Here is a 26,758-nt window from a genome sequence, read left to right as displayed (position 1 = left end):
ACCGAATTTTACAGGCTCGACTTAAATCACATATAAGACTTGTACCGGGTTCTGGAACCAAAATACGGGCCCGATACCATCAAATTTCAAATATTTTCCATTTCCAAAAACTCATATATATTCCAGAAAATAATTTTCTTTAAAAATTCATTTCTCGAGTTTGGGACTTCGGAATTCGATTTCGGGCATACGCCCAAGTCCCATATTTTCCTACGGACCCTCCGGGACCATCAAATCACGGGTCCGGGTCCGTTCATCCAAAATGTTGACCGAAGTCAACTTAAATTTATTTTAAAGGCAAAATTTATCATTTTTCATAGATTTTTCACATAATGGCTTTTCGGCTACGCACCCGGACTGTGCACGCAAGTCGAGGTGAGACAGAAAGAGGATTTTAATGCCTCGAAATACATAAAAAAATTTTAAAACAAGTGATGACCTTTTGGGTCATCACATTTCTCTACAAGCTTTGAGTTTCAAGCAATCAAGATCAAGTCTAAGAAATCAAGTTCAAGCTCAAGAATGAAGAACAAAGCAAGGTTCAAGGAGGACGAGTTCAAATCAAAGTTCGTTCTAGTTGAATTCAAGGTCATCATTCGTGAAGACACGCATAAATTCAAGATCAAACTCAAAGGCCCCTGAATTTATCTTAGAAAAGAAGAACGAGATGATTCATAGAAATTGCAACTCATATCGTTTGAAATAAAATACTACAATTGTTGTAATATTTTAATTATTTTCTTGACGCAAATGTATTGTCTATAGCATACAAATAGTCAAGGACTTATATTCATAGTATTTTATGAGTAATTAACTAATATTAGTAGCAATATTTTCTTGGAAAGGCTAAATTAGGTATAGTTTTCTAAGAGATATGGGTTCTATGAATTTTATCATTAAAACATAAGTTTTTAATATGACATTACAAGTCAAATGAGTGTGTTTTTAATTTTGAGCCAAAAAGTAATAGTTAGGTGTCGTTATTATTCCAATAAAAAGAAGCACGAGTTACTTTGATAGATTATTTCATAAGTTGATAGAAAATCCGAATACATGTGTACGACATGAAAAACATGTACTTTGTAAATACTTTCTCTAACAATTACTCCCTCTGTCAATTTAATGTGAATTTATTTTTATTTTAGTCTGTGCCAAAAAAAAGAATCTATTTCCTTATTTGAAAATAATTTATCTTTATGCAATAATATACAGTCACACAAAATATATATGTGTCTTATTTTACACCGTAAGTTCAAAAGTTTTCTCTCATTTCTTAAATTTTTTGCCCAATCAAATAAATTCACATAAATTGAAACGGAGAGAATATTATTTTTTAAATTATGTGTCACAACTTGACTATAATGTAATCCTAGTGAAAGTTGAATAGTTAAGTCCTTAAACAATACCGAAGAGCCAAGACTAGCAAATATATTACTTATAATCGGTAACGAATCTCAAAGTCCTGTGTATGCTACTCCTCCTCCCCTCCTGTTTTTTTATTCATTAAATTATACATTTATCTATCTTAAACAGTTGCTCAGAGAATAGATCGTACAATTAAAAAAATATGACGTAGTGGTCCTCTTTTTATTTTTGTTTTTTTCTTTTTTGAGATGGATGGTACTTTCCTCCTTATCACTCAAAAAGGCTCAAACAGTATAAATTCCGAGGATACAGCACAAATTCAGCAAAAAGTAAGTGAGATAAATACCGGAGATAGAGAGAGAAAGGGGAGATGGGGTTCACAGAGAAACAAGAAGCTATGGTGAAGGATTCTTGGGAAATCATGAAGAAAAATATTCCTCAACTCAGTCTTCGTTTCTTCTCCTTGTGAGTATCACTTTTATATATACACGCACTTTTATCTAGTCTAGATTTGCCACTGCGCGTAAAAGTGTGATGCATACAATATATTTTAATTTCTGTTTTTTTTCCTGTTTGGTCTTCAATATGATGCTCTATATATACCACACTTGTCCATTTGATATCAAACAGAAGGTAATTTTAATGTGGCCGATTTGACAGGATCTTGGAGATAGCACCAGCAGCAAAGAACATGTTCTCATTCTTGAAGGATTCGAACGAAATTCCTCAGAACAATCCTAAACTTAAAGCCCACGCTGTTAAAGTTTTCAAGATGGTTAGTACTTATATATATATATATATATATATATATATATATCCCATGCTCAATTTCCTTCTTCAATATTTAGGAACATTTTTTCCATTTTTATCTTCCTTTTAAGCAAGGATCTCCATTCGTTATTTTTGTGGATATGTTCTTATTACAGATTTAATTTGATGCAACATATTCAATAATATTATCTTATGGTGCTTCGACTTTTTGAAAATATGTATATTTTAAAGAGCAACGTATATTGAAATTATCATAATCTCTACGTACCTCATATTTCCCAACAAAGGATAAGGACCGTGGCATGCACATGCTCACTTCGTCTGGTTATACGCATTAGCTTGGAAGTTTCTGCTTGCATTTTCCGTCTTACTATTTTATATTTTTTCTTTTATTGGAAGTTTCTTGAAAAGTTTATTGGTTACTCCACTACTTCCTATTTCGTTTTATATGAACTCCAAATAATCATTATCTTTCAATTTTTATTTTATAATCATATAAGTACCATGTAACTAAGGATAGTTTTGGTATGAGCTAAAATTTAATTTTTCTTTCTTAAACTTCATGCCCAATAAAACATTGTCATATAAAAATAAAACCTAGGGAATATTTGAAAATTAGGAAACTAAAGTATTTTAACTAAAATCAAACAATTATATATAATAATCCGAAAAAGAAAAGAAAAAAGACTAATATAATGGTTGAATATTTATAGACATGTGAATCGGCCATTCAACTGCGGGAGAAGGGTGAAGTGGTGGTTGGTGAGACTACGCTCAAGTACTTGGGATCCGTCCATCTCCAAAAGGGAGTTATTGACCCCCACTTTGAGGTAATTTTTTATTTCCCCATAATAAAAAAATAAAAAAAGAGGTTAACTTTTATATAATTTTAAAAAAATATATATACTATATGATTGCGTTTGTGTATTAATGTAGGTAGTAAAAGAAGCATTGTTGAGAACAGTGAAAGAAGCAATGGGAGAGAAATGGAGCGAAGAGATGAAAGAAGCATTGGGTGAAGCCTACGACCAGTTGGCTGCTGCCATTAAAGCTGAGATGCACGCTGAGGCTGCTGCTGCCTAGGCCTACTAGCGTTCATGTTCTGTTTTTCTTATGTACGTGTGGATATGTTATAATGAAGAATCGTAATTAACTTTCCCTTCCAAAAATGAATAAAAGGGTGTGCTTGATCATACATGTTCCTCCACTTTGGATATTTAATTATCATATACTCCCTCCGTTCATTTTTATTTGTCCATTATATTAAAAATATTTTTTTACTTTTACTTGTCCATTTTAACAAATCAAGAGAAAGATAAATTCTTTTCTTGTTTTACCCTTATCATTAACTACTCAACGTTCTCATACGCCAACAAAGAGATAGTACCAATGTTTAAAAGCCAAAATGTTTGAAGGAAGGACATCAACTCACTATCCTGCACTAGTTAAGATGGAGGTTTCATGAACATATCTAAGTTACAAGTATGAATATCCAAAGTGTATACATTTGCATGTAGCTAGTTTTGAAGAAATTTTACTTGACTCAGACAAAGTCTACTTCCAACAAATCGCCATGGTCACCATCAACTCATTGCACGATAACAAAATAAACTGCCCCGCCAACCAAATTCCTCCAAAATCACTTGATATTAACGCAACAAAGTCTTCGTTAACCACTCCTCCATTTAAAGATAAACTACTATCGCAAGCAGCGGAAGGTGACTGCCTTGTATCCCTGCACACAAATTCACCAGTGCTGCCCCCACAAGCAATGATTGAGCAGTAATAGACTCCCCTTCAACCTCGGATCTGTTAAAACTAAAATGCATCGACCTATCTAAGAAGATACAAACAGAATGTACTCCCCATGGAAGCATTCCCTCATAATCAAACTCCTAGGCAGAAGTGTACTTCATCAATACCTAAAATCAAAAATTCTGGAGTTATGGAAGCCAATTGAACAATTTTCACTAATTGATCTTGGATCGAATTATTTTTTAGTCAAATTTACAAAAGAAGAAAATATGACCAAGGTTTTACAAAATAGCTCACGGTTCATTAACGGCTTTTACCTATCACTGCAGCGTTGGGAGCCTAACTTCGTGGCTAGTAAGGCAATCCAAATCACTCTGCTGTCTAGGTAAGACTATCTCAATTACCTACAGAGTTCTATGATGCCATTATCCTAAGCAAGATTGAAAACACTATTGGAAAACTTTTCAGAGTAGATGCATGTACCAGGTCTACCCTGAGAGATAGATACGCACGACTATGTGTGGAAGTGTCTCTTGACCAACCATTCCAACCAGCCATTCTAATAGGTACACACATGCAACAACTAATATATGAAGGAGAGAACTTTCTCAGCAAATTCTGTGGAAGACTAGCCATATTGGCCAATCATGCAACTGCAAGAAACCAGAACCCTATACTCAAGTGAAAGAAGGACCATGGGGCATCACCTAAACATCGCACCCACAGGATCAATGGCAAACGGTATCCTTCACAAAAAGGAGAGGAGAAGCAAAGCAGAAGCCAAGGTAACAAGGTCCATTCACTGAGGAATCAAACCTACTAAGGACAGGTATCAATGTCAAATTGATGCTGCTACAGGTAAGTACCTCAACACCCAAAAGTTGTCATTTTATACTTCAATACCACACAAGAGGGGGGTGATTTGTGTGGTGCCAAATTTTTCCCTTGACCTGATTATAGAAGGACCTGGTTCTTCTATGTGTTCCAACTACTACTGTTGCGGAATAATAAGTACAGAAATTAAAAAACACAAAGATTTTACGTGAAAAATACCTGGCTCAAAAGGTGAAAAAACCACGACCTACCTTCCAGTAGGATTTTTCCAAACTCTCCACTAAAATCACTGAGCCAAAAACTGCATTTACAAAAACTCTTTTGTAAACCTAGGATTAACTCTAATCCCGTTGTAGCACACAGCCTCATCTGTTGCCACAACTTCAAGTTAACTCTAACTTGAAAACTCTGAGTACCTAATACAATTGCTTCTAGATAAAGCTGAAAGGTACAATATGAAAACATTTACTACAATTAAATTAGAATAAAGATAGACACTTGGAGCTGGTTCTTCTATCTGGTTCAAGTAGCTCCAGGATTGCACGCTTGAATCTCACATAAATTGCTTGCAAAATTGCCTTGCTATTTTGCTCTCAATTCACATTTAACTTCTGCTTATGTGCATTGTCTGTAAAAGAGAACAACATTGATATTTATGGAGTTAGTAAATAGAGATTGACTAGAATTCTGATGCTACTCTTCCTTGGTGGAAGAGTTCTAGTTGATCTCATCCTCTAACTCTTTCCTTCTCTTAAGCCGTGTTCTCTTTGTGTAAGGAGTCTTTCTCCTTATCCAATATGCAGCCTTTTTCGCACATGATCAGGAGATATCACTTCTGGTAAGTTAGGTTTATCTCCTTCACGTGCATCTCACATGCTTGAATTGACCATATCCGTGCCTCACTAGGATAGACCTGGTTCATGTTTGAGTTCCTTTGTCAGGCTTCAAAACTCACCTTTACTTGAGCCAACAAGTTTGTTTATAAATGAAAGTCTCCAACTAATTCCACCACCTACTCTATCCCAAGCCCCGACGTGAATTACGAAACCTCTGGTAATTTAAAAAAACCTTTAATAACAGTGACAATAGTGTGAGTAAAAATTTCTCTAGGCATGATACTAATAACTCTATCCTAATAATAATAATTTCTCTCTCTCCTACCTCTACAAGATAGCGACAATCTTAATCATTCCAATTACTCTATTTGTATGGAGCTTGAAACCAACAGCAACCCATGACAACTCCCAAAATGAAAACTTTGATAGACAGAAACCCTAATAAGGTAACCACAGACATATTGACGCGTGGCAGAACCAATGCCAATTCTATTACTAACCCTAGTTCCCTAAGCTTCCTCTGCGTAAACAAATCATAAGAAACAAATCATTATCATCCTCCTAAGCATGATAACAATGAGTTGGCAGAGACTAATCAACTTATAAACTTGGCACAAACCATGCACCAAGTGACCATGCATGTTGAACCACCAATCCCCTCTTATATTTCCCCTCAAGCGAAACCAAGGCAGCCATGCAAAACATATCACAAGCCAAAGATTCGCAATCATTAAATTGTCTACATCTCTCTAACTCTTTTACTTCTCAATCTACTACTATTAAACACAACCACCCATCGCTCAATCACTAAGGCACTGCTGAAAAACACATTTCACTCCACTCCCACAAATAACTTTCCAACACATACTGAGGAGAATGGCGAACCCACCACCTTTCCAACTCTCATTTCCAGTAGTTTACATTACTCAACCTCTCTTACTAGAACACCAACCAACCTCCTGGATAGAACAGGGACTGCAAGGGCAAGCAATGTTTCTGTCCATGAACATCAATAACTAGAAACCTCTAATAATTCTCCAAGATCACAAGTCCTAGCGCAACTCATAACGGTGGGTATGAACTTAGCTATGTCCAACTACATAAACCATATCTGGATAGCCAACATCCTGGACCCTATTGCATCAGCCTTGGCACCAGCACTAATCCATAGCATGCAAGCACAATAGAAACTTCCCCACCACTTCAACCCACTGAACAATATGGATCCCCTATAACAACTTCCATTTAATGGCCCACAGGAGATGATCAACTTAGCTCCCCTCCTCTACCCATGGCAACCAATACCACAATACTTTCCTCTCCCAATGGACATACATCATGCTAAGAAGCATCACCACCACAATGAACCAGAACAAAAAGAACAAGAAATGGAGGAATAAGTGGAAATAATTTCACCACTACAAATAACATCATACACAGAAATTTCAGACATCAAAGAAGCCAAAAGCATATTATTCTAAGCGATGGAAGACAAGAAATATATTTGCAGATGAACAATAACTCTCTACAAGTGCTCTTTAGATATCCGGCCACCCCTAAACGAAGCAGTAGGAAACTTTGCAGTAGTACTAAGCTCGTCGCTAAAGGGGAACAACCAACCTTTTCAGTCGATCCAGTTCTTTGTCCAAACCCCAAACAACCTACTCCAAATGAATAGAGCCACTAGTTTTATTATCTGAAACATTAAAGGAGAAAACAACGATGAGTTCAAACGAAGTTTTAGGGACATTATTAACAACCATCATCCTTGCATGGTAGCATTCCTGAAAACCAGTACGACTTCTCACTTACCCCTAAAGGATAGCTTCAACTTCACAAACATGTTGGAAGTACTAGCTCAAGGACAATCTGGTAGGATTGTCATCCTATGGGATGATAACTTCATCAACATGACTCAAATCTCCACCATGAATCAAAAAATCTACGTCATGCTTCCTAACCATGATCCTTGGCTTTTCAATGTTGTCTATGCTAATATTGATTTAAATAATCGTATTATATTATGGAATAACCTCAAATACATAGCTAACTCTTAGAAGGGGAAATGGTTCCTAGGTGGTGACTTTAACAACATTCTTACTCAGGAAGACAAGTGGGTAGGCAGACCCATTAATCATACTAGAGCCTCACACCTCCTGTCATATATAAACTATTGTAAACTTATTGACCTAGGATTTAAAGGAGCTAAGTATAAATGGCCAAACCTTAGGCGTAGAGGCACTGGACTCATCCTCGAACATTTATGTCGCACCTCCTTTTTCCGACCCCGCGAAGGGCGTAGGAGTTTTTTCCAATTAAAGGACAATCAAAACGGGATTTATTTATTTATTTCAGAGTCGCCACTTGGGAGATTTAGGGTGTCCCAAGTCACCAATTTTAATCCCGAATCGAGGAAAAGAATGACTCCATATTACAGTCTGCGTACCAGAAATCCGGATAAGGAATTCTGTTAACCCGGGAGAAGGGTGTTAGGCATTCCCGAGTTCCGTGGTTCTAGCACGGTCGCTCAACTGTTATATTCGGCTTGATTATCTGATTTTATACAAATATGAACTTATATGCAAATTTTATCTTTTTACCGCTTTCATAATTGTTATTATTATTTTTACAAGAATGTGAACATCGTTTAAAAACATGTCTTTGGATTGCGTCACATAAAATGCACCCGCGATCCGGAGCGTATTTTTATTCAATGTTTTAGGATTTGGATTTGGGTCGCATAAATGCGCACCCATGTTTAAGAATGTATTATTATTAAATCGTGACTAAAGCGATTAGCATATTATTATTTATGGGTAAGACTGTGGAATTCACTAAACAGTCCATCCCGAATTCTAAATACTCAATTAAATATTTATTGAGGGCCCCGCAATTAGTACATTTTATTGGGCGAGGCTCATCTCATTTTATTTTTAAAAGGACAGTCCTAAAATGCCTACATTTTTTTATTGAAATTTGTCTCTACAAAATAAAGGAGAAATATCTTAATTTATTTACATGTTATTACTTAGTTACATTATACTAGGCATGTTCTCAGTTTGTCAAATTAAAAAAAACATAGCAATTCTAATTTTAATCCTAGACCATTTATATGCTGAAATTAACCAATATTATTTAACTAAATGGCCTATTCGTTTGATTTTTTATTCAATGGAATTACTACACCATTTATTTATTTTTAGGCAATAGATGTAGATAGTTCATTTGTTAAGCTATCGTCGAATGTTCCACTATATGTATTAAATATCTACATGATTCTGATTTTTTGCAAACTACATAATTTATACATACAAATAAAATTCAGAATATAATTAAATATAATTCAAAATTTCAACTCTTCATTTTTTCGTATTCATGCTTCATATTTCGGATTACAATAACCAGCGTGTCAGTTGTGTACCTGATATTGGAAGCAAAAGAAAATGAAGATGAGAATCAGCAGCAGCAGTAAAATCAGTACAACCAGCAACAATAGCCCAACAACAGTAACAACCCAGTAACAGACCGGTGGAGTAGTAATCCAAAAAAAACAAAAGCTTCAGCTTTTATGAAACAACAATCAATTCTGATTTCAAACAACAAAAGAAAACAGAATATTTTTTTTTAGTTTTTTTTTTATATTTGAAAGCTTAAATATTTTTCGGAATTTTCTATCTCTTAAATGTTCAACCCTTTTCTCTCTCTTATTTTCAGATTTGTTTCTCTCTCCCGTTTTTTTCCTGTCTGTGTATTTCTCCTCCCCTCCCTTTTTATTCTGATTTCAAGACTTCTTATAACCCCTCTCATAAAATCTTTCCATTAATTAAAATCAACCCATTTTCTCTACCAAACCCATTATCTTCCCACTCATTCCCATTACATTAAATAACATATCACACCACCCCATTTCATTTTGTCCCCCATGCTTTATTTAAAATAATGCAAGATTCCCCCTTTAAATTAAATCTTGTCCCCCCTTTATATTAAATAATCATATCACAACCCACCCCATTTCATTTTGTCTCTCATGCTTCAAATAAACAATTACAAAATGTACAATTCCTAAACTACCCCTTCCGACCTTACTGAAATTACCAAACTACCCCTGAACGTATTATAAATTTACCAAACTACCCATCAGCTATAACACATCAATTAATCAAACTTAACCAAAATATAGACAATATGATCAATTTCTAACAATGTTCAAACAACAGTATGAACACGGATGAACATCATAACAACAATATCACATGAACATGATTTTAACAACATTTCAACAACAAATCACATGAACACAAATTGAACAACCAAGAACAACTAAAATTTGATTGAACAATATTTTTAGCAACAAACAATCCTATTTTCGGATTCAACAAACAACAACAAACAAAATATGAAGATTTCTAAATTCAATCATATTGAACTTAAAAATCAACTCTAACAACATTACAACAAACAATTCTTATATTAAACTTAAAACAAGATTATGAGAACAATTCAAGCAATAATCATAAATGGTAAACAAGAAATCAAACTATACAAAATTCGGATTCAAGATCATCCAAACAAAGTATGAACATGAATGAATCTATTTTAAGACAACAAACATGACGGATTAAACGATTAAAACAATATATTCCTTTAATACAACTAAATTCTTTAAACAAATAACAAGATCGATGAAGAAACAATTATGAACTTAAACTTGAACTTAACAATATTAACAATTTCTAACAATACATAAACACATGAAACAAATTGAAGAAATAGTTGATTAAATTTCAATTTGAATCTAACAAACATCAAACTAACAAATACTTACTTAAACAATAATACAAACATGAAATAAACATAAAACAACTAATTAAACTTCTATTTTGAAATCTGAAAATTAATTTTAACAAAGCACATGAACATGAACAAACTAGAAAAAATGATTTCAACGATAAAAAACGAACAAAACAAGAATCAAATATTTAACGATTTTAACTTTGAGAAAAATAAAAACGAAAATGGACAAAATAAAATTCAAAACTACTAACCGGATTGAAACGACGAACTTTGATTGTATACCGATCTGTCCAAGCCTCGACTCAATGAAAAAAAACCTCGACATTTGACAAACAAAGAAGACGAAGCAACAACAAAACACTAGAAGCAAAGAAGAACGATGAAGTGAAGCAGCGGATGCCGGCAGCAGCAGCTCGGAGGAAACTGCATCGCGACGGAGATCCTATGGCTGGACGCAGCTGCTGCTACAGTAACGATGGAGAAGCAGGCAATAGGGAACTACTGCGATGAGTATCAGCAACAGTTTGTCGAGGGAGGGATAAGAAACAACGTAAAGCATAGGGGAGCAACAACAGCTGGTCGTCGAACAATGTCAAGCCAAATTAGTTGTTCGACGTTGATGGAATGCAATGGCAGCCATGGCTGCCTGAGTTGACGAGGCAGAAGCTGTGACGGGCAGTCGCGGGGAGCTTGGTGTTGAAGATGATGGGCGTGAGATAGCAGCTCGGAGACAGAAGCATTCGACGTAGCGTTGGCAACCATGGATGTCAAGTAAGTTTTGAGCTTGACGAAGGAGATGAAGACGCAGCTGGGTCATCCATGGTCGGAGCAGGTAAAGCTTGAACAACTGGTCTATTAGGACGTGCTAATGGAGGGTAAAGGGCAGCCATGGGAGGGGTCTTTCTTGAGGAAGAAGAAGAAGAAAGATAGAAAGGGGGGCGGGTTGGTTAGCTCTTTAGGGTTTTCCCTTCTTTCCTTTTTTTGTTTTTTTTTTGTTTTGTTTTGTTTTTGTTTTGTAAAATGTAAGACAAAAGGGGTTTGGGTCTTTTGGGTTATGGACTGGGTCGACCCAGTTCGAAATGGACTGGGTCGTAGGAAAGATTGGGCCATTTTTTGGGCCTATGGCTTGAAGTTGAAGAAGAAGCCTAATTCCGACTTTCTTTATATTTTCGCTCTCTTTTCTTCTTTTATTTTTCTAAAACTAAATTATAAAAATACTTAAACTATTATTAAGAACTAAATTAAGTTATAAAAGCGCAAAATAACTCCCAATAACAATTAACGCACAATTAAGTAATAATTAAGCATAAAATTGTATATTTGGACATTAAATGCTAAAAATGCAAACGATGCCTATTTTTGTAATTTTTATTTTTTGTAAAATAAATTTAATTACTAACAATTGTAGAATTAAATCCTACATGCGAAAGGCGACATATTTTTGTATTTTTTATTAATTTAGCAAATAAACATGCACAAACAAATACAAATAATTATTCAAAATGTCACAAAATATCACAAAATTGCACACCAAAGAAAAATCATTTTATTTTTGGATTTTTTGGGAGTAATTCTCATATAGGGCAAAAATCACGTGCTTACAGCTGCCCCTCTTTGCCCGGATACACGAAGGGTTTTCGTGCAAAGATAAAGCGAGCGATTTTTGCCCATCCGAGTACTCCGTGTGAAGCATTTTTTGAAAAATATTTGACCGACCCTTTGCTTCAAAGGTTTCCTACATATCCTGGGCTAAACAGGAATCAGGTCAATGTAGTTCGGGAAGTTTTTGGTAGCTGGGACTACCGTGGGACTGCGATGTTACTGCTGTTGCATGCTGTTATCACTGCTTACCGATCTCCTTGTTACACCGTGCTTAAAAGAAAACAAGAAGCTAGGCTAGACTAAAATTTGTTCTTGTTGCCTTGCTTTCTTGTCGGCTTGTGTTTCCTCCGGTGCTTTTCTTCCGATGCTTTTCTTCCTTTTGACACATGGACTTGAGTTTATGCTGGGACCTCTTGTTGCAACCTTCTGCTTCCCGATGCTGGGGATTTTATTGTTTACTGCTGGGGATTCCTGTTGTAATCTTCCGCCTTCTGGTGGGGTTACTGATTCCAAACTCTGTAATACAAGACTAAAAAGTTGTTTCAATGCAAAATTATGAAATGTATGCCCGCATTATACTGGTGGACGACCTAGAACTGAAATGTATTCCCGCATTTTACTGGTGGGCGACCTAGAACAGAAAGTATTCCCGCATTTTACTGGTGGGCGACCTAGAACTGAAATGTATTCCCGCATTTTACTGGTGGGCGACCTAGAACAGAAAGTATTCCCGCATTATACTGGTGGGCGACCTAGAACTTAAAAGTATTCCCGCATTCTACTGGTGGGCGACCTAGAACTGAAATGTATTCCCGCATTTTACTGGTGGGCGACCTAGAACTGAAATGTATTCCCGCATTTTACTGGTGGGCGACCTAGAACAGAAAGTATTCCCGCATTTTACTGGTGGGCGACCTAGAACTGAAATGTATTCCCGCATTTTACTGGTGGGCGACCTAGAACAGAAAGTATTCCCGCATTTTACTGGTGGGCGACCTAGAACTGAAATGTATTCCCGCATTTTACTGGTGGGCGACCTAGAACTGAAATGTATTCCCGCATTATACTGGTGGGCGACCTAGAACTTAAAAGTATTCCCGCATTCTACTGGTGGGCGACCTAGAACTGAAATGTATTCCCGCATTTTACTGGTGGGCGACCTAGAACTGAAATGTATTCCCGCATTTTACTGGTGGGCGACCTAGAACAGAAAGTATTCCCGCATTTTACTGGTGGGCGACCTAGAACTGAAATGTATTCCCGCATTTTACTGGTGGGCGACCTAGAACAGAAAGTATTCCCGCATTTTACTGGTGGGCGACCTAGAACTGAAATGTATTCCCGCATTTTACTGGTGGGCGACCTAGAACAGAAAGTATTCCCGCATTTTACTGGTGGGCGACCTAGAACTGAAATGTATTCCCGCATTTTACTGGTGGGCGACCTAGAACAGAAAGTATTCCCGCATTTTACTGGTGGGCGACCTAGAACTGAAATGTATTCCCGCATTCTACTGGTGGGCGACCTAGAACTGAAATGTATTCCCGCATTCTACTGGTGGGCGACCTAGAACTGAAATGTATTCCCGCATTTTACTGGTGGGCGACCTAGAACTGAAAGTAAAAGGACAGAAATGTATGCCTCTATTATATGGGCGGGCTCCCAACTTCAATGCTAACTTAGGAGGAAATGCGTCTCCTATGGGTAAACTAAACTTAGGAGGAAATGCGTCTCCTATGGGTAAAAGTAAATTTAGGAGGAAATACGTCTCCTATGGGTAAACTAAACTTAGGAGGAAATGCGTCTCCTATGGGTAAACTAAACTTAGGAGGAAATGCGTCTCCTATGGGTAAAACTAAACTTAGGAGGAAATGCGTCTCCTATGGGTAAAACTAAACTTAGGAGGAAATGCGTCTCCTGTGGGTAAAACTAAACTTAGGAGGAAATGCGTCTCCTGTGGGTAAAAGTAAATTTAGGAGGAAATGCGTCTCCTATGGGTAAACTAAACTTAGGAGGAAATGCGTCTCCTATGGGTAAACTAAACTTAGGAGGAAATGCGTCTCCTATGGGTAAAACTAAACTTAGGAGGAAATGCGTCTCCTATGGGTAAAACTAACTTAGGAAGTGCGTCTCCTATTGGCAAAGGCGTGGAATGTATTCCCTTGTTCTACAGGTGGGCGCCTAAAATATGCAATGGACAGACAAGAAAAGTATTCCTTTCGTTATTCAGGTGGGCGCCTGGCTTCAACAACAACTTTGAAAATAAAATCCTATTCGAGGGCGGATGAACCCAAAATATCCTATTCGAGGGCGGATGAACCCAAAATATCCTATTCGAGGGCGGATGAACCCAAAATATCCTATTTGAGGGCGGATGAACCCAAAATATCCTATTCGAGGGCGGATGAACCCAAAATATCCTATTCGAGGGCGGATGAACCCAAAATATCCTATTTGAGGGTGGATGAACCCAAAATATCCTATTCGAGGGCGGATGAACCCACAATATCCTATTCGAGGGCGGATGAACCCAAAATATCCTATTCGAGGGCGGATGAACCCAAAATATCCTATTCGAGGGCGGATGAACCCAAAATATCCTATTCGAGGGCGGATGAACCCAAAATATCCTATTCGAGGGCGGATGAACCCAAAATATCCTATTCGAGGGCGGATGAACCCACAATATCCTATTCGAGGGCGGATGAACCCAAAATATCCTATTCGAGGGCGGATGAACCCAAAATATCCTATTCGAGGGCGGATGAACCCAAAATATCCTATTCGAGGGCGGGTGAACCCAAAATATCCTATTCGAGGGCGGATGAACCCAAAATATCCTATTCGAGGGCGGATGAACCCAAAATATCCTTAAGACTTGAAAATGTCTTACCTCGAATACTTGCTGGGGATAACACTGTTGGGGAATTATTTACTTATCTGTTGTGGGTAAAATGTTATCAGCTAGGGATAACGCTGTCGAGGATAACACTGTTGGGGGATTCTGATTCTTTCAGAACTAGTGCTTCACTAAGCTCAAGTTTCATCCCTTTGCTGGGGAACAACTTCCTCCATAAAACTTATTATGTTGGGGGTAACACTGGTTCTAAGGCCACTTCCCTTGAGACTGGCGTTATCTTTATTCTTTCCCGCATGGGTACCTGACTTCCAGAAAATTTTCTAAGCGGAAGGAAAATTTTCTGCCCCAGTTTGATAATATCTCTTGCGGCATGCATTTCTGGCATCAATGCCATTTCCTTTACCTGTTTCAAATCAAACAAAATTTGTTAGTTTAAAACATGGTGGTTGGTTGTGATACCCCTACTGGGATGGCTTTTCCCTTTCTCCTTCCTTGCTCTGCGTTCCACAGCTTGTTGGGGATGATATTATGTGCTGGGGATAATCCCTTCCTGCTGGGGATATCCGTCTTCTTTTGTGACATAACTCGGAAGCTGGCATTTCCCCGACCTTTTAGTCCTAGTATGAATTTCCCAAATCATGCTCATTGCTCTCCTTGATTTGCCCACTGGCTTTGGCCTTGAGGTTTATAACTTTGGTTTTGGCAAGGATATCCCTTTTGACACTCGTCAATCCTTTTGTCAATTCCCTTTTGCTGGGGATATTTTCTTGACACTGGCCTCACGTTTGTTCCTCGCTGACTACACCATTTGGATGCACTAGTCAGATCTCATTTTGTATAATTGGGAAGCTGATGACATATTTTGAAGTCATTTCATACTTGTTCTGACCGGACAGACTCTATTGGGGAAAATGTTTTTATGAAAGGAGAAAGATAAAAGATACAAAACAAAAGACAAAGGAAATGATGACTCTTTTACAAAAGAAACTATAAATAAAAACCTATCAAACGCAGATACCGACTCTAATGGCCATGACATGCGTATGTGGCCTATCCTCTACCGTCAATCATCTTTCAAGATCTTCAATTGGCGATTCCCCATTGGATTCTTAATCTTATTCGACTTGTAGTGCCCAAAGGGTTTTCACTATCAAGTCTCTCTCATTTTTTGTTCTTCTCTCAGCTTTCATCGCCTTATGGTGCCTGTGAAGGTTTTCACCGATATGACTCTCTCATTTGTATCACTTTCCAGCTGGGGATTTGGAGTGTTGCCGGTATGACTCTCTCTGCTGGAGATTAGAGTCCTTTCTGCTGTGGAACAGAATGTTATGTTCGCCGGTAAGACTCTCATTTGTCTGACTTGGCATCTTTTGAAGACTGGTCAGAAGGTCTTTCTTTGGACCGTAATGTGGGTTTTGGATATGGCTAGAAAAAAAGGGTATTAAAGGCTCAAAAATGCATTAATTCTGGGTTATTAGTTACAACTTTCGGAACTAGATTTATTTACCACAAACGCAACTTTTGCCCCAGTTTCTTGCTTGGGGATATTTTACTTGAATGATTTATATTTTTTCAAAACTATGACCGAGCCGTGAAGCGCCTACGTATCCTCTTTGAGGAATCAGGTCAAACGTAGTTCCCAATTCCTCTTTTTTCATTTGACTTTCTTTTGTTTTTTTTTTATCACTTTTCTTTTCTTTTCTTTTTCGTTTTGTTGTTTTCTTTTCTTCTTCTTTTTTTTTCTTTCTTTTTTCTTCTTTTTTTTTCTTCATGTTTTCATGCCATGCTCGCGTTTTCTAGTCGTTTTTACTGATTCCGAACGAGGGGTATGAAAGAAAAATAAGTAAGGCTCAAAAGGGGTAAGGAAGGATAAAGTGTTTAGGTAGCAGAACAAAATGCCTTCGTCATTCCAGTCTTCAAAACATGCCAAATGCAAACAACACAACAAACAATAGATTTATAGTCTCTTCCGACGGTGCTGGGCTTGACAATTATGTTAAACATTTGCTTTTCCCTTTGTTATTTCTAAAACATCGTTGGGCGACACTCTCATTATCCTGAATGACCCTCACGCCAACTTGGCAAATCTTGATTTTAACGGTTTTCTTTGTGTTTAACTTGCCCCAGTTCCACATGACTCGGGCTTCAAATAATCCCAAACCGTTCTTATTTCCTTTAAATGGCCTGATCGCCTTTCCAGGGTTTTACGATTAACTTTTAAAGTTAGGCCCAAACTGTGTGCGCATGTCATGTCACTAGAATCAACACTGAACAAAATGATAAAAGGACTAAACAAAGAGATGACTGGAAATAAAGAAAGACCGGATTTTGTATTAGACTACCGGTGAAATGGTTTAAATAACAAAACAAACAAAACAGTCCAGAACAAAATCCTAAAACAAACTGGACAAGACAATATCCAACTTATAACCCTAATAATCCGAACAACATAAATGTCAACAAAATAAGCCACCACAAGCTTCTTTCTTGTTAACCAAGGAACAGAGCGTCCTTCCACTTTATCAAGACTGGCATCTTAGCCACTGAGCTTTGCATCGATACTGCCAAGACCATTACCAGGTTCAATATCATCAACATCCGTCGGCAAGTTCGTGAGGGGGCTCGAGTGCACCATGTCACTATTATTAATCACAACCCGCCCTTCTTGGATCATTTTCTCTACTTCCCTTCTCCAACTATGACAGCTCTCAATGTTGTGCCCTATGACATTGGAGTGGTAGACACATCGCGCTGCCGGATCAAAGCTCCTTGCAAGTGGATTTAGAGTACATGCGGGGAGTGACTCAATCGAGCCAGCATGCCTTAGCCTTTCAAACAGACTGACATAAGATACCCCGATGGGGGTGAGAGCCTTTCCTCGTTTCAGCAGCCTCTTCATTCTTGCGTGTTGACAGGGCCGGAAACCTGATCCAGGTGGCTTTTGGTAGGCTTGTGTAGGTGGGTAGGCATTTTGTGGAGCCGGGTGCCTGGAAAGTGAAGTATGGCGGGGAAAGAAGTGGTGTTGGGGATCGGAGAAGCATTGAGGAGTGATGGAGCTACTCGGATAGCTGGGAAAGCTGTCATAAATGGGTCGGGATGGAGAGTATGGGGGATCTTCCATTATGGTGTTGGGTGCTTGGGAAATGACCGAGTTCAAGAGGCTTGGCGGTGGAGGGGGTGGTGCTTTTCCCGTTATCCATGCCTGATACATGTCTGCCACATGCTGTCTCAGCATTTTCACTTCTTCTACCAACCCGTTGTTCTGTTCGACCAATTGTTGTCGGTCATCAGTACCGACCCACTCGGTTCTGCGGTTCTGAGCCATTGTCCTTTGATTTTGCTTTGCAAGGAGGAGTTACCACAACCAACCACTTTCTATACATGGACACATCAAAGGGAAGCCATCATGTTAGTGTTAGGGCATTGGACAGACAATCATGTATCAGAGATACAATGTACCTAAGCAGTTAGACAATTGTGCCCCCTGAAAATCTTCCACACTCTCTTTTATTTATTTATTATTATTATATTTTTTTTATTTTAGTGGTGGTCGAATCTTATGGAGATTGCCTACGTATCATGACCCCGCATGAATCAGACCGAGCGTAGTTCGGACCAATATGAAAGGTAACAACAATGAAACATTTTTTTTTCAATTTTCATAATAAAACAAACTTGATTACAAAAGTTTAAAAACTGACAATACCAACAGATTTTGACAAAAAACAACAAACGGTCTCGAAAATTAAATAACCCGCATACTCTAAAAATATTACAAACTCAAAATAAAAGGCCAGCTCCCTTTCTCCGTTTGACAAATGCAACCAAACGGTTATTTTTGCAAATGTGGCCCCTGTCAAACTTCACATGAATTTTGAGCCGGGGAGGATTATTTTGACACTTTACAAACTTGTCCGTTCTTTTACGAAAATAACCTTTTGACTATTGAAAGATACTCTAAGGCTATTTCGGCAAGAACGGTTTTAAGACGCGGCCGAAGCTGGCTCGGCTTTATTTTGACCAAAATTCAAATGGTATTCACCTAACCGCTGATTTTTTTTTTTGTTTTTTTTTTTCAAATTACAATAAAAACTTGGTGTTGCAAATACGGCCCTTCAGCGCCTCGGGGACGAAGATTTTTAAGGCTGTGGGTCAACTGGACCAAATCTAAAAATAACCCAAAGGTGGTTGTTTATGCAAAGTCAGCCTTCCGGCGTCCCTTTCGGGAACATTCGGCTATGTCTTGATAAAACAGCGTCACCCGACTTCTTTATGACAAAAATTAAAATTTGACATTTTTTTTTTGGCTATTTTAGCAAAAGGTGGGGTTGGACCCGATGAGGGTTGCCTACGTATCTCACATCCGGTGAGAATCAAACCCGCGTAGTTCGGGCCTCGTGAATAAGTAAATGAACTAATATTTTTTTTTTATTGGAACTGTGAAAGAACTGCTCAAAGGAAGTATATATATTTTTTTTGATTGATTTCTTTTTGAAAGAAAAACTTGTAAAAATTCCTTTTCTTTTGATTTGAACTTTGAGAATTTCAAAAGTAAAAGGAAGTTTTTTTTTTCGAATTTCCATTTGTTTTTTTTTATTCTAAAGAAAAAAAAATATTTTTGGAATTTTACTTTTGATAAAAGAAATGCTTCTAAAAAATATTTTTTGAATTTTGAATTTTCTTTTCAATTTTGAAAGAAGAATCAAAATATTTTCGGATTTTTTTTTTCTTAAAAAAAAATATTTTTATTATTTTTGTTTTATCAACAATGGAAAATAAAGATATTTATATTATTTTTTGCAAGACATATCTTTTTTGGAATTTTACTTTGAATTTTCTTGGCAAGACAAATACTCTTTGCAACAAATAAAGATATATATATTTTTTGGAAATAAAAAAAACTTTTCAGATTTATATATATATTTGCGACAAATAATGAAAGACTTTTTTTTTTTTTTCGCATTTTCATAAGCAAATAAAAAAAAACCATTTTGAAAATAAGACTCTTTTCATTTTCATTTTCATGGCAAGACAAACTATATATTTTTTCTATTTTTTTTTTGAAAAACACAACAGAACAACGACTCTTTTTTTTCTTTTCTTAGCTTTTAATAAAACAAACTAATAAGACATTTTTTTTCATTTTCTCAAAATTTCGGCAGAGTTTTGACAGTATTTGGGCATTTGTTTTCTTTTCAAAATAAACAATCAATTCCCTAACCGCTATTTCTTTTTTTTCAATTTCAAAATATTATTCCTGATATTCACAAGTCAGTCAACACACAAGTCCGAATCAAATTAATGCGCAAGTAGTAACAAGTAAGATGCATCAGGATGGTCATTTTCATTTTTGGTGCACCTGTCCTAGACAGACCCAACCCCTGTGTTGAGCCTCCAAAGTCAGATGCACGTGATGCAAACAAACGTTCCTACTAGGGATCCGGCATGTGGCTTTGTTATACTAGGTTTAGAACCTGGGTGTTTGTTCTAGACCTGGCTTACCCGAGCGGACAGCTCGAGCCGAGGGGGGGTAGCGTACCGGGAATACAGAAGCTTCACCGGCTTAGCAACTTGTCTGAACCTCGTTCTAAATTGGGATTTGACACTATACAGAAAAGAAGTCGTACGAAGTACGCCCTTCTTCATGATTTAGAAGACTCAGAGAGGAGATGGGTTTCGGCACAGTTTATATACAGTTCACGTAATATCAAAGCGGTAAAAGCAGCATTTAGCACATTAGGCTCAAACATGTAAAAATCAGATAAAACCAAATATAACAATTTATATGAGCTCGAATTTCTAACCCTGAACCACCGGTTCTGGGCTATTCCCCAGCAGAGTCGCCAGAGCTGTCGCACCTCCTTTTTCCGACCCCGCGAAGGGCGTAGGAGTTTTTTCCAATTAAAGGACAATCAAAACGGGATTTATTTATTTATTTCAGAGTCGCCACTTGGGAGATTTAGGGTGTCCCAAGTCACCAATTTTAATCCCGAATCGAGGAAAAGAATGACTCCATATTACAGTCTGCGTACCAGAAATCCGGATAAGGAATTCTGTTAACCCGGGAGAAGGTGTTAGGCATTCCCGAGTTCCGTGGTTCTAGCACGGTCGCTCAACTGTTATATTCGGCTTGATTATCTGATTTTATACAAATATGAACTTATATGCAAATTTTATCTTTTTACCGCTTTCATAATTGTTATTATTATTTTTACAAGAATGTGAACATCGTTTAAAAACATGTCTTTGGATTGCGTCACATAAAATGCACCCGCGATCCGGAGCGTATTTTTATTCAATGTTTTAGGATTTGGATTTGGGTCGCATAAATGCGCACCCATGTTTAAGAATGTATTATTATTAAATCGTGACTAAAGCGATTAGCATATTATTATTTATGGGTAAGACTGTGGAATTCACTAAACAGTCCATCCCGAATTCTAAATACTCAATTAAATATTTATTGAGGGCCCCGCAATTAGTACATTTTATTGGGCGAGGCTCATCTCATTTTATTTTTAAAAGGACAGTCCTAAAATGCCTACATTTTTTTATTGAAATTTGTCTCTACAAAATAAAGGAGAAATATCTTAATTTATTTACATGTTATTACTTAGTTACATTATACTAGGCATGTTCTCAGTTTGTCAAATTAAAAAAAAAACATAGCAATTCTAATTTTAATCCTAGACCATTTATATGCTGAAATTAACCAATATTATTTAACTAAATGGCCTATTCGTTTGATTTTTTATTCAACGGAATTACTACACCATTTATTTATTTTTAGGCAATAGATGTAGATAGTTCATTTGTTAAGCTATCGTCGAATGTTCCACTATATGTATTAAATATCTACATGATTCTGATTTTTTGCAAACTACATAATTTATACATACAAATAAAATTCAGAATATAATTAAATATAATTCAAAATTTCAACTCTTCATTTTTTCGTATTCATGCTTCATATTTCGGATTACAATAACCAGCGTGTCAGTTGTGTACCTGATATTGGAAGCAAAAGAAAATGAAGATGAGAATCAGCAGCAGCAGTAAAATCAGTACAACCAGCAACAATAGCCCAACAACAGTAACAACCCAGTAACAGACCGGTGGAGTAGTAATCCAAAAAAAACAAAAGCTTCAGCTTTTATGAAACAACAATCAATTCTGATTTCAAACAACAAAAGAAAACAGAATATTTTTTTTTAGTTTTTTTTTTATATTTGAAAGCTTAAATATTTTTCGGAATTTTCTATCTCTTAAATGTTCAACCCTTTTCTCTCTCTTATTTTCAGATTTGTTTCTCTCTCCCGTTTTTTTCCTGTCTGTGTATTTCTCCTCCCCTCCCTTTTTATTCTGATTTCAAGACTTCTTATAACCCCTCTCATAAAATCTTTACATTAATTAAAATCAACCCATTTTCTCTACCAAACCCATTATCTTCCCACTCATTCCCATTACATTAAATAACATATCACACCACCCCATTTCATTTTGTCCCCCATGCCTTATTTAAAATAATGCAAGATTCCCCTTTAAATTAAATCTTGTCCCCCCTTTATATTAAATAATCATATCATAACCCACCCCATTTCATTTTGTCCCCCATGCTTCAAATAAACAATTACAAAATGTACAATTCCTAAACTACCCCTTCCGACCTTACTGAAATTACCAAACTACCCCTGAACGTATTATAAATTTACCAAACTACCCATCAGCTATAACACATCAATTAATCAAACTTAACCAAAATATAGACAATATGATCAATTTCTAACAATGTTCAAACAACAGTATGAACACGGATGAACATCATAACAACAATATCACATGAACATGATTTTAACAACATTTCAACAACAAATCACATGAACACAAATTGAACAACCAAGAACAACTAAAATTTGATTGAACAATATTTTTAGCAACAAACAATCCTATTTTCGGATTCAACAAACAACAACAAACAAAATATGAAGATTTCTAAATTCAATCATATTGAACTTAAAAATCAACTCTAACAACATTACAACAAACAATTCTTATATTAAACTTAAAACAAGATTATGAGAACAATTCAAGCAATAATCATAAATGGTAAACAAGAAATCAAACTATACAAAATTCGGATTCAAGATCATCCAAACAAAGTATGAACATGAATGAATCTATTTTAAGACAACAAACATGACGGATTAAACGATTAAAACAATATATTCCTTTAATACAACTAAATTCTTTAAACAAATAACAAGATCGACGAAGAAACAATTATGAACTTAAACTTGAACTTAACAATATTAACAATTTCTAACAATACATAAACACATGAAACAAATTGAAGAAATAGTTGGATTAAATTTCAATTTGAATCTAACAAACATCAAACTAACAAATACTTACTTAAACAATAATACAAACATGAAATAAACATAAAACAACTAATTAAACTTCTATTTTGAAATCTGAAAATTAATTTTAACAAAGCACATGAACATGAACAAACTAGAAAAAATGATTTCAACGATAAACAACGAACAAAACAAGAATCAAATATTTAACGATTTTAACTTTGAGAAATATAAAAACGAAAATGGACAAAATAAAATTCAAAACTACTAACCGGATTGAAACGACGAACTTTGATTGTATACCGATCTGTCCAAGCCTCGACTCAATGAAAAAAAACCTCGACATTTGACAAACAAAGAAGACGAAGCAACAACAAAACACTAGAAGCAAAGAAGAACGATGAAGTGAAGCAGCGGATGCCGGCAGCAGCAGCTCGGAGGAAACTGCATCGCGACGGAGATCCTATGGCTGGACGCAGCTGCTGCTACAGTAACGATGGAGAAGCAGGCAATAGGGAACTACTGCGATGAGTATCAGCAACAGTTTGTCGAGGGAGGGATAAGAAACAACGTAAAGCATAGGGGAGCAACAACAGCTGGTCGTCGAACAATGTCAAGCCAAATTAGTTGTTCGACGTTGATGGAATGCAATGGCAGCCATGGCTGCCTGAGTTGACGAGGCAGAAGCTGTGACGGGCAGTCGCGGGGAGCTTGGTGTTGAAGATGATGGGCGTGAGATAGCAGCTCGGAGACAGAAGCATTCGACGTAGCGTTGGCAACCATGGATGTCAAGTAAGTTTTGAGCTTGACGAAGGAGATGAAGACGCAGCTGGGTCATCCATGGTCGGAGCAGGTAAAGCTTGAACAACTGGTCTATTAGGACGTGCTAATGGAGGGTAAAGGGCAGCCATGGGAGGGGTCTTTCTTGAGGAAGAAGAAGAAGAAAGATAGAAAGGGGGGCGGGTTGGTTAGCTCTTTAGGGTTTTCCCTTCTTTCCTTTTTTTGTTTTTTTTTTGTTTTGTTTTGTTTTTGTTTTGTAAAATGTAAGACAAAAGGGGTTTGGGTCTTTTGGGTTATGGACTGGGTCGACCCAGTTCGAAATGGACTGGGTCGTAGGAAAGATTGGGCCATTTTTTGGGCCTATGGCTTGAAGTTGAAGAAGAAGCCTAATTCCGACTTTCTTTATATTTTCGCTCTCTTTTCTTCTTTTATTTTTCTAAAACTAAATTATAAAAATACTTAAACTATTATTAAGAACTAAATTAAGTTATAAAAGCGCAAAATAACTCCCAATAACAATTAACGCACAATTAAGTAATAATTAAGCATAAAATTATATATTTGGACATTAAATGCTAAAAATGCAAACGATGCCTATTTTTGTAATTTTTATTTTTTGTAAAACAAATTTAATTACTAACAATTGTAGAATTAAATCCTACATGCGAAAGGCGACATATTTTTGTATTTTTTATTAATTTAGCAAATAAACATGCACAAACAAATACAAATAATTATTCAAAATGTCACAAAATATCACAAAATTGCACACCAAAGAAAAATCATTTTATTTTTGGATTTTTTGGGAGTAATTCTCATATAGGGCAAAAATCACGTGCTTACAGTTTAGACAGGTGCTTTACTAATGATTTATGGCTAGAAAAATATCCCAATACTACCATCACTCACCTTCCTAGAATTTACTCTGATCACAAACCTCTTTTTGTAAAGCTAAACAATATCCCTAGAAGACCCTGCGAAAAGGATTTCAAATAGGAAACCTATTGGTGTTCCCACCCAGGCTTTGCAAATATAGTTCAAGAAAGGTTGCACTCTAACAATTTTATTGACGCCTCCAGTAGATTTAGGGAGAAAGCATGAGCCTGGGCTATATATATATTTGGGGATATTTTGTTTAATAAAAAACTCATCTTGGCCAGGATAAACTGTATCCAATGCTCTCTCCACTACCCCACTAGTTCCTTTCTTAAATATCTGGAAATTAATCTCCTAGGAGAGTACAACAATCTACTCAAATTGGAAGACGATCATTGAAAAATTAGATCGCGCATAAATTGGCTTAGCCAAGGTGACGCTACTACTAAATTTTTCCACATAAGTCTTATTAATAGAAAAGGTACTAATAGAATCAATTTCTTCAAGTATGATAAAGGTAATTGGATCAATTTCTTCAAGGATGATGAAGGTAATTGGATCACTAATCAAAAGAACATCATAGACCATGCAGCGAATTACTTTGAGCATCTCTTCTGAACAGACCACACTTTCACAGTTAAACCCCATTATTAATTCACCCATGATTTTTAGTAACATAGACCTCTCCTCCCTTGATATACCTCTTCAAAACTATGAGATTACCAGGTCGTTTGGTCCTTGAAACCATTCAAGGCACCTGGACCAGATGGCATGCGCCCTTTTTCTTATCAAAAATATTGGGGCTTTACTAAAAATTCCATTCTCAATTTTTTTCATATTATCTTTACCACCCAAATAATTCCTGACACTATTAATCGTACATACTTGTGCCTCATTATAAAAATTCCCAATGCAATCAATCTAAAGAACTTCAGGCCCGTAGGATTATGCAATACCATCTATAAAATTATCACCAAGATTATTGCTAATCGTATCAAATCAATCCTAGGCAAACTCATTAGCCCATACCAATCCAGTTTTCTTAAGGGTAGACGAGCTTAATGCCATTATCATCCAAGAGATAATAAATCACTTTCAGAAATTAAGGGGCTCCAAAGGCAAACTCTTAGTCAAAGTTGACCTAGAAAAAGCTTTCGATAAACTAGAATGGTCATTCATATTTAGAGCTATAAACTATTTTAAATTTCCACAAAAATCACTAAACTCATTATGGCCTGCATTTCTACCTCGAAAATAGTTGTTTTAGTGAATGGCTCAAAAACTAATTTCTTCAATCCCACAAGAGGCATTAGATAAGGAGATCTCATATCTCCATACATCTTTATTTTGTGTATGGAGCTACTTTCTAACTACATCAGTCGCCAAATAGACACTGCACTTTGGGATCCTGTTAAATTTAATCATTCAAGGCCCCCTCTATCTCACCTCTTTTTCACAGATGACCTCACCCAATTGGCTAATGCTAATGAAAATTTTATCCGCACAATTCACCATTTGTCTCTCCCTATTTTGTCAATTTTTTGGACAAAAATTCAATTACTCAAAATCCAAAATAATCTGCTCCAAAAATTGCACCCAACATTCAAAAAACCTAGCAGCCAATATCCTCAACATCAATATTAGTGACAATTTTGATAAGTATTTGGGCTTCCCTATTATAAACTAACACCCAAAGAATTCTGAATTTCGTTACCTTATTGATAATATGTGTAATCGCCTTACAAATTGGAAAACAAATCTACTCTCATTGACTGGGAGAGCCACTCTTATACAAACTACACTAAATGCCCTCCCAAACCATACCATGCAATATTTCCTCCTCCCCCCTCCCTCCAAATTCAAAAACGCTTGGACAAAATTCAAAAGGATTTTCTTTGGGGCACCACCCCTTCCTCTAAGAAAAT

General features: G+C 36.5%; 1 protein-coding gene across 1 annotated transcript; it reads left to right on the top strand.

The window, feature by feature from the left end:
- The first annotated feature begins 1,468 nt into the window (after positions 1–1,468).
- On the top strand, positions 1,469–3,331 carry LOC107775309 (anaerobic nitrite reductase HB2). The gene is made up of 4 exons (XM_016595032.1): positions 1,469–1,830; positions 2,026–2,140; positions 2,850–2,966; positions 3,073–3,331. Exons 1-4 carry the CDS (start codon positions 1,736–1,738, stop codon positions 3,217–3,219), a joined length of 474 nt encoding a protein of 157 aa, XP_016450518.1. The 5' UTR covers positions 1,469–1,735; the 3' UTR covers positions 3,220–3,331.
- The last annotated feature ends 23,427 nt before the right edge of the window (positions 3,332–26,758 follow it).

Source organism: Nicotiana tabacum, chromosome 6 (genome assembly GCF_000715075.1).
Source record: "Nicotiana tabacum cultivar K326 chromosome 6, ASM71507v2, whole genome shotgun sequence".
In the NCBI taxonomy this organism is placed as follows: Eukaryota; Viridiplantae; Streptophyta; class Magnoliopsida; order Solanales; family Solanaceae; genus Nicotiana; species Nicotiana tabacum.
This window is presented reverse-complemented; position numbering and strand designations above follow the sequence as displayed.

Coding starts and splice junctions, on each gene's coding strand:
- LOC107775309 (XM_016595032.1), top strand. CDS start 1,736: ATGGGGTTCACAGAGAAACAAGAAGCTATGGTGAAGGATTCTTGGGAA. Junction 2,141..2,849: donor CTGTTAAAGTTTTCAAGATG/GTTAGTACTTAT, acceptor GAATATTTATAG/ACATGTGAATCGGCCATTCA. Junction 2,967..3,072: donor TTATTGACCCCCACTTTGAG/GTAATTTTTTAT, acceptor GTATTAATGTAG/GTAGTAAAAGAAGCATTGTT.